Source organism: Vidua macroura, chromosome 14 (genome assembly GCF_024509145.1).
Source record: "Vidua macroura isolate BioBank_ID:100142 chromosome 14, ASM2450914v1, whole genome shotgun sequence".
NCBI lineage: Eukaryota > Metazoa > Chordata > Aves > Passeriformes > Viduidae > Vidua > Vidua macroura.
The window spans coordinates 778,730-801,788 of NC_071584.1; the positions used below are offsets into that span (position 1 = coordinate 778,730).

General features: G+C 53.9%; 1 protein-coding gene across 6 annotated transcripts in view; it reads left to right on the top strand.

Annotated features, from left to right (window-relative positions):
* The window catches only part of DLG3 (discs large MAGUK scaffold protein 3), a 78,329-nt gene that overhangs the window by 642 nt on the left and 54,628 nt on the right, over positions 1–23,059 (top strand). For 5 of the 6 annotated variants that reach the window (XM_053990524.1, XM_053990525.1, XM_053990526.1 and 2 more), the window contains exons 2-4: positions 1,440–1,571; positions 9,311–9,459; positions 11,043–11,198. In XM_053990524.1, the coding sequence (XP_053846499.1) occupies positions 1,440–1,571; positions 9,311–9,459; positions 11,043–11,198 (437 nt within the window). The remainder of the gene's footprint in view (positions 1–1,439; positions 1,572–9,310; positions 9,460–11,042; positions 11,199–23,059) is intronic. The other variant, XM_053990529.1, reaches the window with a different exon arrangement.

The following is a 23,059-nucleotide window of genomic DNA, read 5'->3' on the forward strand; positions in this document are numbered from 1 at the left end:
TTTACCAGGTTCGCAGTCTTTGTGTCCTGGTGTGGTGGCCCCAGCTCTCCCATCTGCTTCTTTAGTTCTGCTGATAAGGTCAGGAATGACCAGGCAGTGACATCTCCGCCCTGCTCGTGGTATGCCGGGCAGTGTCTGAAGCCACTGTTTTACTTTGCAGAAAAGGAAGCTCTTAGTAATAGCACAAGGCTAGGATTGCCATAAAGCAATCAGGCAAGTCCCTGCTTTTCCTGGAACAAGTGTGGAGCCCAGCTCCGAGTCAGAGCTGTTCACGCTTCCCCAGACTCCTTTCCCTGTTCTGGTCCCACGATGAGTCAGTGTGGGCCGGTGACACAGGCAGGAGGACCCCCTTTTCCTTTCAGCCGAGGAGAAGCTAGAAGGCTGGGCGAGTTGGGACACCAGGTGGCACGTACCCAAGCAGACACAGGCCCCCTTGTTTGATGACCTGAATTCTCAAGAGCCCTCTGATGAGCAGGGTCATCCTTTCTGCATGAGTTCCTGGCTTAAAAGATGAGTCTCCAGCAGTGGTGGGGCAGCTTCCCTGCCTTCTCACACAGACACTCTTTGTCTGCAGTCTGCCTGGCTGACAAAGGGAAGTATCCACTGATGGGGCAGAGATGGTCTGAAGGTCCACAGGAGCTCACCACCTGCCTGAGGTATGGGTCACATCTGAGGTCGAGGCTGCACTGGCAGCTCTGGCTGTCTGCCCGGAGAAATGTGGTGGTGTCCAGACAGGGAGATCACAGCTCCACTACTTTAGGTCCAGGGTTTTCTCATAGCTATGTCTAGCCCAGTCATTAACCAAAATGTTGCTTCATGGCAACTTCCAGTTCTCCTCCTCACCAGCATCCCCTCTGACCCCAAGGCATCGTATTCCTTTCCCATTTGTCTCCTGCTGACCCACAGCTGCTTGCTGCTTTGAGCAATTCTTATGCTTCACCCTGTAGAAACCCAAGTTTTGCCACTCCTGTAGCTAAGCTGTTTGCAGTACGTGAATGGGCCTACGCTCAGCTTTGCTGCAGCCATCTGGCCCTATGTGGGAGGCTGCAGTTCCTGCAGGAGTATTCATAGCCCTGTGCCACCAGAATGTGTCCAGCTCCTGAATGGCTTCTGTGTCTGGGAGGTGGCAGAGGTGTTCAGGCTGCCCAGTGTCACAGGGTTCAGAGTTGAGTCAATCTGATTTTAGCCCCTGATTTTCGGGGTTGGTGTCAGAACTACCTTTCCTTCAGTCCCTGCTCGGGTCTCTGCAGTCGGCCCTCAGTGGCTCTCAGCGGGGTTAGCTTTCCCAGGTGTGCGTAAGGAAGGCTGCTTTTGTGGCTGTCAGACTTTTAAAAATCCAGACTGGAAGGCAGCTTGAGGCATAATCCCAGGCTGCACTCGAGCCTTCCCTTAGCATCCTACAATGTTAATGCCTTGTTACTCCTGTGTCATCTCTGCAGACACTGAACGGGCAGTGGAAATTCTGACCAGATACCAAAGCACCCTGCAGTCCCCGGAGGAGCAGGAGTTAAAAGCTTCCATTGGAAAAGTTTCGCACATCTTCCAAAGTGAACTCTTCCAGGCTCTGCTGGGTAAGCCCCTGCCTTGCAGCCCCTTGCAGTCCTTGCAACCTCGTGTTTAGTGGGATTTCCCGGGAGCCTGATCCCATGCCGGTGCCTGGCACGGACCAGTGCGTTCTGTGGAAACACATGGCATGTAATGCCAGGGAGCTGGGCTGTCTTTCCCCTCCAGGGCTTAGGCAGGAGATACCAGGGCTGCAATCACTGGGTGTTTGTAGAGAACAGCATTCCTCAGTCTGATTGAGGGCAAGGGGTAACACCTTCTTGTTCAGGCCGTGCCTGATCTATCCAGCACCTGCTAAGGGATCCTGCCCTGCTGCAAGCACTGTCTATACAGTGCACCCAGGTGTGTCCAGGAAGGACAACTAAATTTTTCTGTCTTTAAGAGAGAACCCACATGTACCCAAGCTCCTTTGGGGAATTCTGTCCTTTCTTGTGCTTAGACCCACCAGCACTTGTGCAAAACACACTGTTCCAGCAGTTCCATTTCACACAAGACTTAAGAGCAAGGCTTATCTTGGGCCTGGACACCAGAAAATGGCATTTTGAGCACTGTATAAAGTTCTCCATGTGGATTGAGACAAATGCAGCTGAAGTCTGTCAGGACTATGCAGCTTCTCTGTGCAAGACACACAGCTATCTTGCTATTCTCCTTAAGTTCTGTTCACTGTGGGCCGTGGGAGACACATGCAGCCTTGGTGGTTTCTGTTCCTGGATCTCCTGGAAAGAAGCTGAGTTTCCCTGGTGGGAAGGGAAGGGAAGGGAAGGGAAGGGAAGGGAAGGGAAGGGAAGGGAAGGGAAGGGAAGGGAAGGGAAGGGAAGGGAAGGGAAGGGAAGGGAAGGGAAGGGAAGGGAAGGGAAGGGAAGGGAAGGGAAGGGAAGGGAAGGGAAAGCACCCCAGAGGCTCTGCACTCTTAGAAGAAGACCCAGGCCCCAAGGTGCAGGGCTCCACATGTGGTCTGTGGATCACTCTCAGTGCATTTTGACCCAAGGCTGTCCCAGCCCTGGTGCTTCCCCTTGCTGTTCTCTTGGTGGCTCTCACCGTTTCTTCACACCTCTGCAGCCTGAGTTCCACTTCTGTGCCTGCAGAGATGAGTTGCCAGCAGCTCCTTTGTGCTTCAGGCTTTCCATTGACGATGAAGTTGAATGCTGTGTCCTGAGCAATTTTATTCAATCCTTTTTTCTCTCTTGCTGTTGGAGCATCACCTGGAGACTTTCAGTCCCAGCATGTCCTTTTAAAGTCTTCGTGCTGGTATGTCTGTGCCAGCAGCAGCACAGGCATGTGCCAAGGATGAGCTCCCCGGAGCAGGCGGGCCCCCATACTGGAGGAGCTAGTGTTCATCTCCTTTCTTATCTCTTAATTTATACAGCCCGCTCTCTAAATGATCCCCAGCCTGGAGGCAGGGGTCCCAAGCAGGGCTGTGACCTTGACCAACCTGACATTAGCCCAACACCCCTGGCTGCTTTTGTGTGCTGGCCAGTCTTCCCTGGGGCTGTGTGAAGGCAGCGAAGCAGCTTTCCCAAAGCCCAGGGCTGCTGCTGTTAGTGCAGAAGTGCTGTGGAGAGGCTGTGGCTGCAGAGAACACGAGCTGGCTGCAGCTGCACGCTGGCAGGCGGATGCTGCAGCGTCCCCAGCTCCCTGCTCTCAGCCATTTGTCTTGCTGTCCTATCAGCCCTGGCACGGGGGAGTGTTGGGAGTGCCGCTTGTTTACTGGTGACCTCTTCAACTGGTTTAACAGGATATTAATTCCCTGTGCCAGAGCGAGCCTTTCTCTAGATGTGTTTACCTAAACTAGGAATTTTCATTAATTACTTCCGCCCCCCACCCTTGACTGCCTCCCCCTGCTTCCCCTCAGAGTGTAGGTTTGTGAATGTCTCTGTCCCAGCACGGACATTGTCTGGCTGTGTGCTCGCTATGGCTGCACACAGCTGGCACACACTGGCTTGCCTCGTGTCCAGGGTCTGTACCCACTGGAGCACAGTAACAGCACTGCAAGGGCGATAGAATGTTTCTATTTTCATTTTTATTTTCACCCCTCCTTTTCCCAGTGGGCCGCTGTGTCTCTGTCTGAAGTCTGCTCCGAGTCGCAGGGCTGGCTCAGTGTGGGAGGAGGATTTGCAGGAGAGCACAGGCACTGCTTAGGCAGAACTCCCATCTCACTGCCCCACACCATGCCTGAAGCCTCTGGCTCTGAGAGGCCTTAGCCTGCAGAGGTCCTTCCTCTTGCAGCCTTTCAGCAACACAGCCCTGCTTTTTTCTGCCCCTGGGGAAGATGAATGTGTGAGCATGGTCCATCCCTGTCCTCAGGCCACCTGCTCCTGCAGGTAATGCTCTCCTAGAGCACACACTGGCTGATTGGAGTTAGAACATCAAAATACACCAGGCCATAGTAGAGCTACCAGCAGTGCCAAACATGGAGTTTGCCAAGTTAGTCCACGTGAAAAATGACAGGGATATGACTTTCTGTATGCTTTTTTTTTTTTTTTTTTTTTTTTAAAGGATAAGCTGGTTTGGGGTCTCCAGAAGCCCCAGCCTCTGTTATGTCCAGGACGCGTCAGTGTTCTGCCGGATGGCTCAGTCACTGTGATCATGCCCAGTGTTGCTCTGCACATGCACCGTGTCCTGCCAGACTCCTCTGAGCATGGCCCAGCCCTTTAAGTCCCTGTGACCACCTCCCTGTCCCTGGAGCTGCCTGTGCCGAGGGCTCGCTGCCCGTGCCGGGCCAGCTCCTGTCCCAGCGGGTGCCACGCACGGCACAGCGCTGCGGGAGCTGCTCTGCCCTGGAATGCGCCAAACCCTGCTCCGCACAAAAGAAATTCCTTGGCTGTGCAGAGGGAAAACAGGCTGTGCTGGCTCCCTTCTCCTGGCCCCTCTCTCCCTGTGTCTGAGGCTGTGGAGCCAAGTGCGTGACTTGCAAGGAAACAGCCCGGCAAAGGGGTGCTCCAGGAGCCTGGCTTGGGGCGATGGTGACTCTGCTTTCTCTTTGCTCGGTGGAGCCCCTCAGGGAGATGCTTGGTCTCTCGTGCTGCTGGGGAGGATGGGGCTTGCACACAAAAGCAGCTCCCTGACCTTTCCTTCCTAGAGCCGGGGCTGAAAGGGGCCGTTGTGCCCTTTGCAGGGGGAGAAGCTGGTGGACAGGCAGGGTTTGTCTATATCCAGCTGTCCCGGCAGCCCAAGGGGCTGAGCTCCTCCCAAAAATCCTCTGGGACTCAGCTTCTCTCCTCTGCCTGAGCACCGGCCAGTGCAGATCTCTGTAGGTCCTGTCAGCTGCTTGGGCCCCCAGTCCTCCCTTGCAGTTTCTTTTACCCCGCAAAAGATTCTTCATGAGCGTCCTTAATGTGGTGAAGGCAGAAGGAGGGGCAGACAGTGCTTCCCTGGGTGCAAAACCCCAGTAAGACCTGCCTGCTGACAGCACAGCTGGGGATGGTGTAGTGGCTTCACTGGCTGGCTGCAGGAGCCAGCGTGGAAAACTGGAGGAATCTGGAGGCTTCCCAACCCTGAGGACTCCTCCTCTTGCAGATTTGCCCATAGCAAGGATGGAAACTTGCAGCTTGCTTGAAAAAGATCTGCTGTGGCAGCCGTGGTGTAAATGGCAGTGGGGCCATGGCTGGGGGTCTGCTGCAAGGCTGGGGTTTCTGCTTGGGGTAAATCTGTGGTGCTGCAGCTGGTACAGTGCATGCATGGGGGAAGAAATGTCATTGTCTGGAAGTGCATGTGCTGGCTGGCACAAGGGCACTGCTTTAGTGCACAGATGCTGGTGCTATGGAAATATTTAATTACATTTATTTGACGTGTTAACCCCAGGAAAAAATTGTTCAAAAAATTCTAATCTCTGTAAATCTTGAGTTACTTTCCCTATTAGATCCAGAACGGATTTGCATGTCATCAGACAGAAACTGGGCTGTAAGACAGGACATGCAGCTTCATCTTTTGCTACCACAACATCCTCTTATGGAGGCTTTTCAGGTAGTGCTGCTCTTAAAGTGCACAGGTGAGGCAGACTTGTGTGCAGTTTGTGATGCTCATAAGAAACGAGAGAAACAAGCATATATTTAAATTATCTTAATGCCACGTGCATGTGTCCTAAAATGTACTTCTGTCCTTTGCTGCCTGAACCCTGTCCACCAATCCTGAAACTCCTCTAATCCCTGGTGCCAGCAACAATTCTCTCTTCTGGCAAGCACCTAAACTGGGCTGAGGGTTTTGGAGGTGGAGAGTGGCTGCTTCGGGGGACAAGTTTCCTGCCCTTCAGGCACCTTGCCATCTTGGCTGCCCAAGGCTGTGTTCCTGCAGCAGATGGGTGACAAACGAGGATGCCAGCAGCAGCACACCCCCACAATGGGGCCGTTCAAATCCTGTTTTCATTCTTGCAGAGTTTTGTGTGTTCCCAGCCTAATCCATGCAGCCAGAAGCTGCTGCTATCCTGTTACGCAATTATTATTTTTATAACCAGAGGGAGAGATGTATTAGCATGGAAACAAAGTCCAGTTTCTCTGGCTGTGAAGTGAGTGCTTGCTGTGACCTCGTGTCTGGTTTGGGAGGGTCCCAGGGGCTGCCAGCAGCCTGTTTGGCAGCCTGGGGCTGTAGAAGGGGTGCCCCAGGTGCGGCAGGTACGTCTGGGGACCCCCACTCCTCGCATCATTGCCAGCTGCCACACGTCTCCCAGGGCACAGGACAGAGCCTGGCAGCACAAAGCATCAGCTCCAAAAGTGGCGCTGATGCCAGGCAGTGGCACGGAGCTCCCTGCACCCGGGCAACCACAGAGCCCTGCTGGGCTGCCCTTGGGCACCCAGCTGGTCTGCCAGCGAGTGAGATTCAGATCAGCTTTGCCCCTGCAGCTGGGAGGGCAGCTGGGAGCTGGAAGATGGGGGTTGAAGCTGCTCTCGTCCCATCTGCATCAGGGACGTGCTGCTGCAGTGCATGGGCACGTGGTTAAGCACTGGGAGAGGGGATGGGGACTTGTGCCCGGGTGTGCAGCCCTGCTCTGTGAAAGCAGCACATGGGCAGAGTGGAAGCTTCAAGCAAAGTTTATTATAAAAGCCCTCCTGTTAAGTCACGAGGTGAAGAAAGGACACCCTTCCTTTCTAAACTCATCCTCGGAGAGGAGCCTGGGTCCAATTTAGCCCCAGACTTTGTCAATGGTGTATGTCTAAAGGATTATGCAGGTGTAATTGAACCTTTATACGACTTTGTCCCACAGGATTAAGGATGATACCCCTAATGTATTTATACAAATATATTAAATGATTTGTTTAAATTTATTACAATGATTATAAGGATTAGAGAAAAAAAAAGAGCTTAATCAGAATTATTTACTAAACATTATGGATAGCTATAACTACTAGTGTAGTGCACTGTTTTCAAAGCAATATTAAAGCAATTATATTAAAGCTACCTAAACAGTTACTAAGTAGAGGTTGATGTTACTCACCCGTACCAATGGCCAAAGGCAAATCTCTTTGACTCAGCTTCGAGGGGTATCCCCACCCAAGGGAAGGATCTTCACACACCTTAGGGAGGTATGATGGAAGTTCTCACTGTGTAAAAGTGTGACGGGCCTTTTATAGTATAAGGCGATTGACTGTCAATCATATGCATTTTTTACACCATGTGCTATCAGACTTAATCAGCAAAATAGGCTTTGTGCTGAAATGGGTGCAAGCAGCTCTTCTGTTTCTTTTTCCCACCACTCCTGACTCTCACTTCCATATCACAGTGCACATTCTTGCTGCTCCCAGCTCCGGTCAGGGAGCGTGCCTTGCGTGTCCTCGTGGTAGGATCTGACAGCTTGGTCAAGCTGGTCTCAGTATTCTTCAGCACTAAGAACCGCAGACCCTCCTTACTTGATCTTATCAGTGCTTAGCAGAGCCTCCTCTCTCAGGCCTTCACTGGTGAACCTGTAAGACAAATTTCCACCTGCTGTACCCCTGCTTAGGCAGAGCGTCCTGCCACAGCCAGGGCCCAGCCTCAGGCAGTGCTCAGCGTGTCCCTGCTTACACTGCCAGTGCTCACCAGATTTCCTGTTGAAATCTTCGTGACGTGGGCGTTTAACACCTCGTGATGCTGTGGTGTGGCACAGTTTCAGGTGAGAAATCACAGACTGGAGGGCAAGTGCAGGAGCTTTATCCATGAGCTCCCAGGGAGTGCCGTGGGAATGGCCACATCCCCCTCAAGCTGAGAGCCACAGCTTGCCCCTCCAGTCACTCGTAGAAGTGGAGCTCTCCAGCTTCCTCCTCAGCAGATGCAGGTACAGAAAATAATCTCAGGTTCCTGCTTTGTCTTTTCCTGCTTCAAGTGCTCATTTATGCTGCCTTGACTTTTTGGCCCTGCCGGTTCTGCCAGGCTTCCTGTTTCCCAGGCGCTTGAAGGGATTTATGATTTTTTATGGCTTTTGGAAGGCGTTTACCAAACTCTTTTGGCCGACCTCTTGGAGCTTTACTTTTAGCCTGTCAGCATTTACCATCCATTCTGGTTTTCTCATTTAGATGCAGCTTCAGCAGTTTAGATGAATGTCTTCTCATTTTCAATAGCCTCTTTTCCTCTGCAGTCAAGCCTTGCTTTCCTCCCTTTTGCCTTTACACTGTCCTCCAGCCAGACACTTCAGGTCTGTTCTGATGTCCCAGCGGGTCTCTCTAAAGAGGCTCAGAGCCTCCCACAAGTTCATGTTACCCTTTTCAGTTTCTTCATAAAAACAGATTCTCACTTTTGGTGTAGTTTCCTTTTTGAAATTAAACACTTCTGCAGTGGATATGTTGACCACTCTGGAGGTGCTGGCTCTGGAGATAACTGGGAGCTGCCAGGGGCCAGCAGCTGCTTGAGTGTGCAGCAGTGGGAGCTTCCTTAGGGAGGGGCAGAGCCTACTGCAGCCCTTCTGCTCCCTGGAATCCTCTGTGTGTGACCTGAAGAGGGTAAAATCCTCCTGGCTGGGCTAGCAGAGGGTCTGGACTCCCACCTCTGGAGCTATACACCTGGGGAGCTGCTCTCAGGTCCCAGCCTCACCTCATTACTGTCTCTGGAACAGTGAGGGCTGGCATACCCCATTTTCATACCTCTCTCTAGAGCCATTATGGTTTACAGCAGCAGACTCAGGTCCTTGGAGCCCAGAATGAGGGTGCTTGCTATCTGTTGTGGCAGTGTGCAGGTGGGAAGAGGGGAGCTATCAGGAAGGGAGCTGGGGTTAACAGAGCTCTAGTCATCATCTTTAGAGCTTGTACACTGAGTGCCCTGTGGCTTCTCTGCCTGTCCCCCTGGGAAGGGAGCCCCTCCCCAGGGTGGTGGGGAGCTGTGATGGGGAGGGAATAGCCCATCAGCGTGAGGGCAGGCAGGGGCTGCCTGGTGCAGGAGGCTTGTCAGAGCAGCAGGGACAGGGAACCGTGCCTGGGGCTGGCACAGCCTGGAGGACGGCGGGATGGGGTGGGTTTTGGACTGATGCTGCCGAGCAGAGTTTGCTCTTAGTCCCTGTGGACTCTGTGGTCACTGCTCCGTGGACATTCCTATGCCTTCCAGAGCCATGGGCACTGCACGGTGAGCCAGGCACCCCAGCACACCTCCTGCCTTGCAGAGCAGGTGTGGTGGGCAACACAGCAGGCACAGGGGGCCAGCAGAGCCCTGTGCCAGGATGCCAGCCTCTCACAGAGGGCTCAGACCCCGGGGGCAGAGCACAGGTCCTAGGTGCTGCATGCCACAGAGACTGCTGTCAGGCATCAGGCTGCCTCCTGGTCCTGAGGATGTCTCTCCTGCTGTTTTGCAGATATCCACGAATTCTACGATTTCACGCTGCGCTCTGCACCCGTGCAATCCCCAAGCCTGGATGCCCGTCATGGCACAGCCAGGCAGCAGCTTGGGTCCAGCGAGCCCAGCTCCACAGTCACACCCAGGGAGCCCCAAAGCCTGCCTGAGGTAAGAGCCACCCTCGTGGTGCTGCATGGCCAGACCCTGCACACTCCTGTGCTGAGAGGGACTCGAGGTGCACACACAGCCTGCCCGGCTCACATCCAGGCTGTTTCCACACATTCTCTGTCATAGCTTGTCTCATAAATGAGGCAACCTCTCTGGTTCACAAGCATTAATTGAATTACTCGTAATGTGAACAGCTCCAGCTCTGGCTCCTGCTCTGCAGTTGCAGCTGGATTGTTTGCTCCTGTCTGACACTGTCTCCCATGGAGGCGTTTCAGCTCTCTGATCCAGCCACTTTTGATAAGTGAAGTAGGTTGAGTCTTTCAAGTTTCCCTTTTCAGGATTTTTTTCCCAGCTCTCAGATAACTTGTGTCTCTCTTATTTGCATTCTCTTCAATTTTCAACAGCCTTCTAAAAGATACAGCACCAGGTGGAGAGGCAGGAATTGAGCAGTAGGGTCTCAGTTATCTCAAAGGCACCAAGGTAAATAAAATTGCCTTGTGTCTTTGCAGGCCTTCTTTCCATCCCCCACTTACTGCCTCCATCCCCCACTCACTGCCCTGCCATGGGATGCTGTAGGATCCCCCTAATCTAGGGATACACTTGTGCAGAAATGCAAAAATTCAGGGATTCCTCCTTTCAGTGAAATAACCCTCTCAGATAAACACCATTTTCTGCCCCAGAGATTGAACTGGCTTCCATCGGGTACCTGGGGGTACTCCAAATTTAAGTGTCACATAGGGAAGATGGAGCTGAATGATATCATCTAAGGAAGAACACTTTAAAGAAGTTTGGGGATCAAGAACAAGGAGGACAAAACAGCCCACAATCACTGCAGGAGATATTTGTGTTCCTCTGACTCAGGAATCGCTTTAGTCCCATTTTTTTTTTTTACCCCCTTCACATTGCCAGTCCCTCTAGTTGAAGTCAAACCTGCAACTCTAGTATGTGTTTAAGAACAAATTTTTAGTGCTGTTATGCCGTAAGCAATGGGATCCTGCTTTGGGGGTTTTTTGGGTGTCCTGTAGTCTTGGTCCATCCAACAGTGAGCTCTGCTGGCAATAGCCACCAGTCTCTGTGGCCAAGCCAGTCTGTGAATCCCAAGATGGAACAAGGACCTTGAAAATCAATGTGGAAACAAGCAGGGAAGCAACTGTGAGCCTTGCACAGCTGGTGTGAGCAGTGCCCCTGCTCCTTCCACTGTGCACTGTCTGTAAGGGGGATGAAAAAAGCATCCCGTCAGGATGCCAGTGCCAGGCTTCCTGGCACTGAACACCATCAAATCCCTCCTCCTTTCCCCAAAAAAATGTGTTTGGGATGTCTTGTGTTGCTGAAAGGTGAAATGCCACCCAGCAATGGCACAGTCCCAGAGTCTGGGGCCAGCAAACCTCCAGGGTTGCTTGCAGTGACCCTGCTGGCCCTGGGGCCAGTGCCAGGCAGGCTGACAGGAGAGGCGGGGTGCCCATCAAAGGCACTCGTCCCCTTGCACGGGGAAGAGCTCATTTTGGCCCTTCCAGAAGCAGTGGAGAGCCGGGAGACAGCCGGCCTGCCCTACCCACGTGTCCCCCCCACTTGTCTCCTTCCAGGACTGCTCCCGGGACCGTGAGCAGAGGCTCGGCACGGGAGCCGGGGACGGCGCCGCGGGGACAGCGCCGCGGCTGGTGAGGGTGACAGCACGGCGGACAGAGGCACCGGCCAGCGTCTGCAGCCTGGTGCTCAGCTCTCACAGCAGCCTGCCCCAGGTGAGCCTCCACGTGCCCCACGCCACCGCCAGCCCTGCCAGCCCTGCCAGCCCTGCCAGCGGTGGCCGGCGCTGAGGGCGCAGCGCTGGAGCCGCGCGCTCGCGGGGATGGCGCGTCCCTCCCCTGGGGCTGGCCCCGTGTCCTCCTGGCCCTTCTGCTGACGCTCACACCAGAAAATCAAGCGGTCACTCGTGCCGGGGGGCTGGAGGGCACCGAAATCATCCCCTTGCCTTAGCACTGCTGGCCCTGTGTCAGCCCTCGGGGCTCGGAGGGCAGGTGGATGTGGCGCAGGGATGACGAGGCTGCGTGGAGCTGGAAATCCTCCCAGAGCCATCCCTCTTGCCCCCAGTGCTGGCACGCTCCCACATTGCAGATTTCCTTATTTTTTTCCTCGAGCTCTTAAATGGCAGGTCCGTTCCTCAGCTTCCTGGGAGCTTTTCTCTGCTGTCTTATTTACTTGGAAACACCATTTATTTGGATGTGCATCGTAAAGCTCAGCCTCCACTTGGTGCAAGAAAATCGTTTGGGCTATGCATTTGAGGGGAGTTTTAGGGATGAGTGAAGGGCAAAATGCACTTTTGGGAAGGATGAAGTGGCCAGGAAGAATGGAGCTCACCACAGATTTAAAATTATATGAAAATGTTGTTTTTCTTGGCAAAGTTTGAAATAATGCTTGTTTGCTAAGTCTAAGTCTTCTTCCAAAGTATTTTAAATACAAAAATTGCACTGCCTCTCTTCTGTCTGTCCTTTTTTAAATGTTTTCCTTCTTTTTCTGGACTGCAATAAAATGGGTAACACCCCATTTTTTTTTCTCTCTTACTGTTTAATTTCTCCTTTTCTCTTGTTTCTCTCTACATTTTCAATCATTCACCGTATCTTTAGCAGTTTGTGAAAGGGCGAGACAGTGGTTTTCTGAATATGACAAGAAGATGAGCTTGGCTGCTGATTTCCATTTGCCAGTGGGTGGGAAACATCACCACAGGGGAGTCACAGGGCAAAACCCATGAGGGGGTGAGAGCCTGAGCAATTGGGAACAGATTCTGTTGTGATTTTAAGGGATTTTCTTCCTGACTGTCCCAGGCTATGAAGTACAGCAGCTCTTGCATCCAGCCCCAAATGTCTGGCTGAGTTGCAATGTCTCCTTTAGCAGCAGACACCTAGTTTTAATTTAAGGCTTCATGCAGTGGGGAATCTGCTCTGTCCCTGGCCTGGCTGGCCTGATGATTATTTATCCTTCACATTAAAAATCTGTATTTTACTGTTAGCCTCTATTTCTCTTGGTTTAGCTCCCAGCACTAGGAAATTTTGCTGCCTTTGTTTGCTAGGATGAAGGACCTTGGCAATCAGAAATGTTCCCAACATGTAGGTATTTATAGATGCATCTAAGTTCCCTCTTAACTTTCCCTTAGATAAACTAAACAGATTGGCTTCTTCACTCGCTCACTGTTGAGGCAGGTTGTTCCAGACCTGAAAAAATCCCTGTCATTCTTTTCAGCCCCCTTCTTTCCTAGCCTGTGTCAGCATGGGACCCGTCCTTGGTGCCAGGTGCTGGAGCTTGAGGGGTCACTCATTTGCAGGGGCTGCAGCTGCCAGCCCTGAGCAGGGGGGTGACTGCCCTGAGGTGGAGGAACAATGGGAACCTGGGTGGGCAGACTGGGACTCTGGGAGGACTGTGCTCTGGCAGGGCCCTCATCTGCAACCTCCTTCATCCCAGAGGATGGTCATTTCACAGCATGGTTGCAGGCAGAGCAGGGAGCTGGAGGTGAAAAGCTGTGAGGATGGTAGTGTTCAGTGCCAGGTATTGCCATGCCTGGTGTAGTCCTGCCTGAAAGTTGGCTTTCTGCAGCTTTCCTGAAAACTGGAGCCAAGCAGTGCTGGAGAGCTGCAGGCTCGAGCAGAGCTCCTCTGCAGCAGCCCCTGTGCTGGGATGCAGAGTCCTTCATCACAGTGGTGAGCCTTTCACCAGGATGTCACCTTCGCTGCTGAATACAGGCCTTGCCCTGACAGAGGGGAGCATTTCCAGCAGTCCTCCATGGGACAGGATCAGGTGCCTGGGGCAGGCTGTGCCGCTGGACCACAGCACAGGCCCGGTTTCTCATCCTTCACTCCTGCCTGAAGGCGCTGAGGACACCTCAGCTCCTGCCAGCATCACATCCCGCGTCAGTTCTCAACAGCAGCAGCACGCAGGACAGCACCAGGGCTGGACAACACCCAGCTCCTGCCCTGCTCCACGGGGACTTACTGCTTTTCAGCCTTCAGTGTGTGCTTTTTATGCCACAGGCGTTTCCAAATCAGGTTTCAGAAAAATACCTGAGCTGGCAAATTGCACTTGGAAGGACCAGGGAAGCTTTTATAAGTTAATGGTAGTTAATACTCGGGCAGGGGAGCACCAGCTGCCACTCAGGTGCCATCAGCCCAGGAACAAGAGCTCTAGTGGATACCCTGCCACTGATGAAAGGCAACATGATGAACTGGCTTTTCCTACCTGAAGTAAGGGCAATTCTCTTATTGCATCAATGTAAATAAGTTTTCCATTGCCCTGGCTTTGTCCTTTCCCCTGCCCGCAGCTCTCCACAGCAATGTTAACAGAGCAAAAGCTACCGTGACCTGCTTCAGCCAGGAAGATGCATGTCAAATAGATTGCCTCTCCACACAAATGCTTCCAGGAACAGGAAATTTCTGCCTGCTGGCGAGGATATGGGTGTGCTCTGAAGAGCCCTGCAGCGTGCAAATGGCTGCTACAAAGGAAGAGGTGCCGGTAAATACAGCACCAGCATGTGCTTCCCTGTTGAGGCTTAGTGGGCTGAAGCCGTCTCTCCATGGCAAAGTGGATATTCAGCCCTCAACGGGGCAAGAGCAAAGGGACTTTTCCAGATAAAAAAAGCCCTGTTGAAGCTAATAGAGGCAAAACCCTGCCTGAGTTCTGGGGCTTGTGGGGTTTTATTTGCTGAATCCTTCATTTCAAGCTTTTCCCGAGCCCTGTGGTTGCCCCAGCAGGGCTGCCCAGGACTCGTGTGCGGGAAGACTCAGGAGGGTGCTGCTGTGGCCGGTGTCACTCGCCTGTGCTGCCGGGCTGCCAGGGAGGCTGCTGCTCTCGGTAAACGCCGTTTTCATCCTCTGTGCAGGGAGCAGCCGGCTGTAAAGAGAAATGAAAGAGGAACAATGCCGCTGATGAGCAGAGCTTTGCGCCTGCGAGGAAGCGCTGCTTTTCCCCTGCCACCCTCTCCTGCTACCCAGCGCGGCTCTGCAGCGTCTCTGACTCCATCCCTGGCACCGTGGCAGTGCGGGGCCGCCCCTCCGCCTCCGCCTGCCCGAGCATCCCTCCCGCCTGCCGAGGCGTTCCTCGCCCCGCTGCTCTGCCCTGGCTCGGCCTGCAGCTGGCACGGAGCAGCAGCGGGTCCTGGTACGACGGAGAGCGCCGGCGAGGCTGCTTCAGAGGACAGGCATTCCATGCGTGCTCCGCAGTCACTGGTGAATAAGAAACCTCGCTGACAGGGGTCACTGCTGCTCCGGCAGGCTCTGGGTGTGTGGGACGCCTCCGAGCACGCCCGCAGCGTGAGAGGTGCAGTCTGCGCTTCAGCTCTGCGGGGCTGAGGCCAGAAATGGCCCAGTCCCCCTCCCTGTGCCCCAGGGAGGGCACAGCTCCGACAGAAGCGCTCTGTCAGGGTGTTAGGAGCCCTCTCTGCTGCGGAAGAAGATGCATCCGTCTGCCCCGTCACCCACGGCTCAAGTGCCAAACAGGTCCACGGAGCTCCCTGGGGCATTTGGCAGAAAAAGGCAAGCTGTGCCGCCAGCGTGGCGACTGCCTGATCCCCTCGTCCTTCTCTCAAGCATTTTTTCCTATTTCCCAGTGTGCCTTTGGCCGGAGCGAAGGCCGTTCCCGTGCTGTGCCCTTTGCCTGCCAGGAGCAGCGCTCGGGATGGGTGGGATGGGCGTGCGGCAGACCCTGCAGCTGCGGAGATGCCGGCTCTGAGCTCCCTGCTCCCCTGGCTTGGCTGCAGCCTCGCCGCTCTCCATTTTCTCTGCGAGATACACGGGAGGGGAAGCACCAAGGAGCTGTTTGCTGTTGCGTGGAGCGTCAGGGAAATGATGAAGCAGATCTCCGGTGTGGGTGAATGTCTGACAATGAAGGCAGCCCCAGCAGGAAGCCCCTGTCAGGTTTCTTGGTTGCATGTGCTCTGCTGTCCCCACCACCCCATGCCCTCTCGGTAGGCTGACTGGGCCGGCAGCTGAAGCTGTTGCTGCAGGCCAGACTTTACGAGGCCACCGCTTTATGTCGATTTGAGCCCATCAGCATCAGCCCTGCAGCCCCAAAATCCCAGGAAGCAGGTAATGCTCAAGCAATGGGACCGCAGAAGCAACCAGCTCCTGGGGGAACTCCCCCCTCCCCATTGCATCCCCATGCAAAAGGGAGAGCGTGTTTATCGTAGGAGAAGCAGAGAAGAAAAGCAGCAGTCCCCAGCCCAGAGGCTGCTGCCCAGTGTTACTTGAGCCTCTTTGTGCCTAGAGGTCACTTCAGGGCATTCAGATGCTCTCCAGCGATTTTGTGTTTCCCCACTGCAGACACAGGCTCAAAAGCCAAAGTGCTGGACTCAGGAGGGTGTCTGTCTCTAGTGAGACACCTGGATTGAACCACGCATCAGCCCTGCACAGCAGGGACACCCAGCTGGGCAACCTGTGTCCCAGGGATGCTGCTGCTCAAAGGGGGGGTCAGCAAGGGCTGTGTCAGTAAGAACTGTCACTTCAGTGGACATTTTGGGGTCGAATAGCCTCAGCTTCACTAGAGGCTCTTGCAATTCCTGCTGCAGAGGTGGACATGCTTAGACTTCAGTTCTCCCAGCTCAGTATCTAGCTTCAGGAAAGGATGAAGAAGTCAGTAGAGCCACCAAGCTGTCAAACCAAAATCTCATGCATGGTCACCTATTCCTACTCTACCTGGGGACGTTTTGTCTAATACCAGCAGCAAAAAGAAGATCCTTGCAGACACAAGGGGTTTTTTTTGGCTGTGCAGCATAAGAAAATCTTGATGGATGTGGTGTCTCCATTCACCCAAGTCATTGTCAATCTTTTTAAAGTATTTTAATGCAGCTCTCCCCGTGCAATGGCAGAAAGGGAACAGTGAGGGGGAGGCTCTGGGGACTGTTCAACAGAGAGCCATGCTCCAGAGCCATCCAGACAGGCTTGGAGTCCATCCATCCTCCCTCCAGATCAGTGCTTCAGCTTTGCCTGCTGGAGAACTTGCACACTGATGAGATTCACAATCATAGGTTCCACGTGTAGCTCTGAAATCAAGAGCCAAGACCATTCACAGGCACCTCCAGCAGCATGGGCAATGATCAGGGGCCGGGCCAGGCCCATCGGTGTCTTGGCCAGGAGCTCAGTGAGCTGCTGCACTGCCTCTGCTGGGTCTCTGTCTGCTCTGCTCGTCAGGTTTCCCAAGTGTGCTGATGCAGGGTCCACACAGTAGCCCCCAGGTTCCTCCCTTCCTGCTTTGCCTTGTCAGGTGCTTGCCCATATTCCTGCCACAAGCAAAGCGAAGCGCTGGAGCCTTTCTCCTGTAACACAGACCCACCAGGGGCTTGGAAATGGGAGCCAGAGCACGGCACGTGCCACCCTCTCCTCCACCCCTCCCCATCCCACTCCCCCTCACAGCCACCCCAGCAGCTCAGGAGGGGTGAGGACAAATCCCTCAGGTGCATTTCTGCAAAACAAACGAGCTCTCGTCCCCATTTTTAGAGAAATAGACCAAGCTTGAAGGCAGAGCCTGGCGGGCCAGCTGCCTCCTGTCTGGAGTGCTGGAGCTGGGGGAGCGTCACTGTATCTTAATGGCATCAGGCTGGGCAGAGAACAGGATTCTGGTGGCAGAGGCAGTACTGGCAATGTTATAAATAAAGCAGCCACGATAACTGCTCATGAAGGTTTATGGTCTTTAGGATTTGGAGGATCAGTATCAAGCTACGCTGAGAGATGCGTTATCCTCGGCATTGGTAGGAGCCAGGGGAAGCGCGGGGGGAGGGCAGTAAATGAGCGTGGGTTTGGAAATCATCCCTCCAATCCAAGCTGAGCCCTTGGAAAGGTGCTCTCTGCTGTGTGCTGGCTCCTCTTGCCTTGCTCTGCCTGCTCTGGGAGGGTTAAACCGTGCAGCAGTGGCAGCATTTCAAGCCAGTCTTGGTCCTGTTGCAGGAAGCAAGGACTCAGCCCAGGGCAGCACCTGCCAGGGCCCTGCAGCCTGCAGGCACAAAGCACCTTGTAGGAGTCTTGCTGCCATCACACCTAAAAATTATTCCAAGTATTGAGGCTCAGGCAAAGGCCTCCTGCAGTCTGTGGCCTGGATAGCTGTAGGGGCTGGCACTGCTCAGGTACACCAATTTCTGTGCCCAAAGCACTGGCATGGAGACCATTCTGCCTGGCCAGCGCTGCTTCCCCAGCCTCACAACCAGCTTCCCACCTGCACGTGTCCCGGAAACACAGCAATGTCCTGCAGGCTGTTCCCCCCTCCTTAAGGGGTATTTTTAGCCCAGATCATTTCACAGCCTGGGCTACAGCAGACCTGGGAGAGCAAGGCAGAGGCAGAGCAAGGAGGGGGCACTGCACTGCAGCGCACGGGGAGACCAGGCTGGGCCTGGAGCTGGGTTTATTGCAATCCCACTGTTGCCCTGTCCATTCCCTCCCCCTTGGCACGTCTGCACAGCTGCTTCCCCTCTCTGCAGTGGTAGATTTTGCACAGCTGAGTCTCATGGGGTACTTGTGCAGGAAGATTTCACAAGCTTTAGTACTCCAGCGCTGTGCGAGTGCTCCTGCATTCCCGATCTGGCCTGGAACCAGAGCAGGGCGACGAAACAGCTCTCCCGGCTGCCTGCTCTCCCTCGCACCGTGGCTTGGCAGCCCGTGGCCTCTGGGGGAACATCAGCCCAGCTGTGCGTTCTGGCCGGTGTGGATGTCCGATCCCTGCAACCTGACCATGCCGTGTCCAAGCCCTGCGGTCAGGCTGAGGGGAACTGGCACCTCAGCCTCAGCGCCACCCACCCTCCGGGGCTGGTGTTGCTGGTATGTCACTCTTGAGGAAGGCCTGGGTGCGCCTGTGCCTCAGCAACGGCTCCTCATTCCGCGACTGCCACCCGCTTTGAAGGTCACCTCGGAGCGGCCGTGTTGGCGGCACTGCGCCTTTAAGAGGGCCCCGTGCGCGGGCCGCGAGCCTGCGGCGCGCGCGCTGATTGGCCGGGCGGGCGGCGCGCGCGGCGGGGGCGGGGACAGCCATTCACAAATTTCCGAGCGGCTCTGCCTCCCTTAAAGGGGCAGGGCCGGGCCAGCCAGGCGCGCTCCTCCCGTCCACCGCGGGTGCCCGTGGCTCCAAGGGACCCCAGCGCTGGTTTGTCTCCCCGCGGCTGGGCAGGTTTCCCGGCCGGGAAGTGTGTTCTGGGGCAGCGCTGCCCGGATGAGGCAGCAGCATCCCTGTGAATCACTGACTGTGGGCGGTGGGAGGTGCAGAATGGGCTTTGCTCCATCTGGAAGTGGCAGATTGGAGCAGGGCTGGCATGGGGAAAGGGAGAATGCGTGTTCCCCACAGAATTCCCCTTCTTGTTCCCCGAGCAGGGTGGGATTAGTCGAGGAAGGGACATCTCTGGGCCCTGGATGGGGGAAAGGTCCCTCTGGGCAGGTCTGTGCTGCCCGGGCAGCCCCAGGTCTGGGCGGAGTGCTGCTGAGCCCTTGCCTCCCCTTCAGAGCCACGTGTTGACCCACCCTGAGGAGAGTGCCAGTTCCTGCAGGGATGGGTCCTGGTGAGGAGCCCCTGAGGGTCAGCCTGGGGGGCTTTGTGGCCCCGAGACCATTTCAGCTTAGGCAGAGGCAGCCAGGAGATCTCCGCAGGCTTGTACAGCCCAGGCAGGGTGTGTTTGGCTCCCACTAAGGCTGAAGTATGTGACCATACCCGGGGCAGCCTGGGCTAGTGAAGGATGCAGGGAAACAGGATCGCTGGTGGTGTCACACTAGGCACAAGCCAGACATCAAGGTACACGACCAAAAAAATTGCAACCGACTCTCTTAAAGGTAGTGAGATTCCAAAACACCTTGTTGTGCCCTGGTCACGGTGTCAAACCTTCCCTCTGCTCCGTCATTTTCTAAAGGAAATGAGGCACACACAAGGAGTGGGCACCCACGGGCCGTGGGACGCGTCAGGGCTGTCACCTGCTGTGGAGGGAAGTGCATTACGGCAGCCCACAGCCAGCCCCATGCCTCGAGTGCTCCAGCACAGGGCAGGATCCCTGCCAGGGATGGAGAGAGCAGCTGTGGGCATTGTGAGGCTGTCAGGAATTCCATAAAGCCTGCTGCACTTGATTGTTATTAAATAACGCCTCCAGGCTTTCCTTTAGAGGCAAGGAGCCTGAGCCCTGCTGTAAGGACCTGCTTCAGGTCTCCATCGCTCCTCTCCCCTCCCCCAGACAGCCATGAAGACATTTAGTTGTCCTTGATGTGAGTTGCAGAAACCAGCCAATGGTGTTTATTAAAGACTCTCGTGCCATTGCTGCCACAAGCGAGTGTGGTATTCACATGTCCTCTGAACAGAGAGAGACTTAGCTTTCTCCTCAGAGAAGCAGAGAAAAGAGAATCAAAACAATTCTTATCTCATTTGCTGCTCCTGTGTTTGTGCACATGTGGAATGTGTTCTGGAGATTGTTTACCAAAGAGTGATTTGTTAATTGGACTCTGCTGATGGTTGTTTGGATTCATTGACCAATTAGGTCACAGCTGTGTCAGGACTCTCCGCAGAGTCTCGGGTTTTTCTAGTTAGTGATAGTTCTTGTTAGTGTAATATAGTTATAGTATAATATAATATAATATAAATTATATAATTATATAATATATAATATTATAATTAATTATAATTATTATAATTAAAATTAATTATATAATTATATAATATATAACTAATATCATAATATCAATATTATAATATAATATAATATTATAATATAGTTTAATAAAGTCATTAATTGGCCTTCTGATACCACGGAGTTCCTGCACATCATTCCTGCCGGTCGGGCGTCGCAGCACCGATAAGCGAGGCTGCAGCAACTGGGCAATGTTTTAGGGATCATTAATAGAATACAAATGGTTTTGCCCTGGAGGAGAATAATTTGTTGGGCATCTGCCCTGAAAGTGGCTGAGAGCTATTGGTCCCTTGGTATGCCTGGTTATTATTATCCCAGCTGCACACTTCCCAGCGTGAATTGCTGCTGGTGGCAGGAAGGAATAGCCATGGAGTGAGATGTTTCTTATTCTGCCCCTTCCCTCTCAGCTGTGACTGCACAAACCCTCCAGTGCTCCTCCAGCCCTGTTTGCCCACAGCAGCTGTGCAGCCAGCTCTGCAGAGCACCTCTTCAAGTTCCAATTGAGGAGCCCCAGGCCCAGCAAATGGCAAATTCGTGCTGGGTGGAGTCTGTGTTAGCGCTAAGCAACTGACTGTCAGGCTGAGCCAAGTTCACTTGGTCCTTCTCTTTACTGCTTATCTCCTCCTAGCCTGCCCGCCCACACATGTGTCCCTGCTGCCTCCCTGGGCTGCATGTATTGGCTGTCTTTTTGCAGGTGGTAGTGATGGAAAAAGGTGCCTCTCCCCGTGCAAAGCTGTCCTCCCCTTCCTCCTGAGCATTACAAAGGCTCCCTCTCTGCACCCAGGCTCAGAGCAAACCTGCGGCTTCGATTCCCCTGGCAGGATGCAGCTCCTCCTGGGCGACAGTCAAGCCCTCACGTGGCTGCCAGGAACTGGCTGCCTTCGGCCCGCCCCATCTTCCCATCTCCTGCTTCTAGAAGGGCTGTAGGTGCCACAGACCTGCAGTGCCTGGTGCCTCACACTTGCCTTCCTCTTCCCGCAGGACTTGATGCGAGAGGAAGGGAGCGGCAGCAGGGGCTGAAGTGCTGGTGACACCAGATAAAACCTAGCTCTGTGCCATCTTCGTGCCTTGTGAATAGCATCACCTCCGGGGATTCCTTGACACTTTGCTGAAATTAGCACCTGTAAAAAGAGCAGCTGCCAAAGCTGAATTTAAATAAGACAGGGAGAATACCAGTAGGAAGAGGGTAGAGAATGAGAGAGCTCTTGAATCGCTTCCCTCCATGAAGGCACTTGCCTGGACATCAGCTCCTTTAGCCCTGCTCAAAGCTCATGTTACTGCAGCAAGATGCCCACAGCTGCCTCAAAGTGCTGGGCACTGTGCCTGCCCTGCCAGGCACAGGCCTGGGACCCCCAGTGCAGGTGCCCACTTCACTTGGTCTCCCAGCAAAGCCACCCCTAGTTCCCAAAATGCCACTACTCACTAAAACAAGCTGTAGAAGTACAGAATGTGGTCCCTGGCCAACCAGCCCTGGCCTCCTCTTAAGCTTGGTTAGGTATCCCAAGTCCTGTGCAGCTTTAGGGAACGTTGCAGCAGCAACCATGGAGTACTTTTTTCCCTTTTAATTGGGGCTAGCAGGTGGCACATGTAGTTCATTAGAAATGCGTAGGAATGAAACAACTCTTGTGGCAGCTAAAATGGGAAGTGTGGGGTTTGGGGAGGGCAGATGCAAGCATGTAAGGAAGGGCTCTAAAGAGCTGTGACAGCTGAGGCTCAAAACCCCTCTGTTTGCAACTGGCAATGAGGCACTAACAGAGAAGAGAGCTGGGGGGGAGGCTCTAATACTGCCCCTCCAGGGCTGGCAGTGAGGGTGTGTCCCATGTGGGCATGCCATGCCATGAATGGCTGTGAAGGCTGCAGAGACCGAGCATAGAGAGGACCAGACACCTTCCTTGCGGAGGATGCACCAAAAAAGGGAAAAAAAAAAAAAAAAAAAAAAAGGGAGGGTAAAAAAAATCAAACTAAATGCTTCTCTTTATTGTTCACTCAGCTCCTTATTAAAGCATTTTTCCCTAACAGCTCTTGTCCTTTGCTTCTGCGCTTCCTCCCTGAGTCAATGTCCATGTCCTTGCCTGCCCCCATCCCAGGACAGAGTGACAAGGGATATGTCTGGAGCAGGGCAGGTGTGAGCAGTTGGGGTGACAGACTCTGCTTGTGCAGTTCCCTGGTGCTTTCCTCCCACCCAAGTCAGCCTCTTGCAGACACGGGGCTCCTGACTGAGCCTGGCCCAAAGATGGCTTTGGGGAAGGCTTGTGGCAGTGGAGAGGCCTCGCTGGGTGGGCACTGCAGGGTCCCTGCAACCTAACCATGCCATCCCAAGGTAGGCAGCGCAGTGGGAAGGAGTTTTGCAGCTGGGGCGGAGCAGTAATTAGTTATGCCCAGGTACTGAGCACGTCTCATTGATGAATTTATCTCAGAGGTGCCGATGGGTGGGTAGCCAAGGAATTCATGTCCCTTTGGTCTCATGGGTGAGACACTGGCCACCTGCCCTTTCTTACAAGGCTTTTTGCTCTACTTTGGTGCAGCAATCCTTTATCTCAGCTCCAGTGTGGTCCCGGTCCCTCCTGTCATTCCCATCTGATGGCACAAGGAGCAGTAAAGATGTGGAGATAATCCTAATTTCTTAAAGCCTGAAGTGTAAAGTCCTCTCTTAAAGCCAACCCTGCACTCTTTCCTGCCATGCACTCAAACACAGTTTTTCATTGATTAATTCTGAACGAGCTTGCTTTGCACGCAGGCATCCCGTGCTGCCCTGCCCTAGTGAGCTCCTGTGGCACTGTGCTCTGCAGTGGAAGCACTGTCCTGCGTGCTGCCATTGGTTCATCTTGGTGCATCTCTTTGGGTCAGTGCCACAGTGCCCCTGAGACTGATTTCTGTCCCAGGACAGCCCAGGGGAGCAGCAGGGTGAGCCTCACCTGTGGAGCTGTTTCTGAGGGCTCAGCAGCCCTGCTGTGCTCGGCTGCTTGAGGTCAC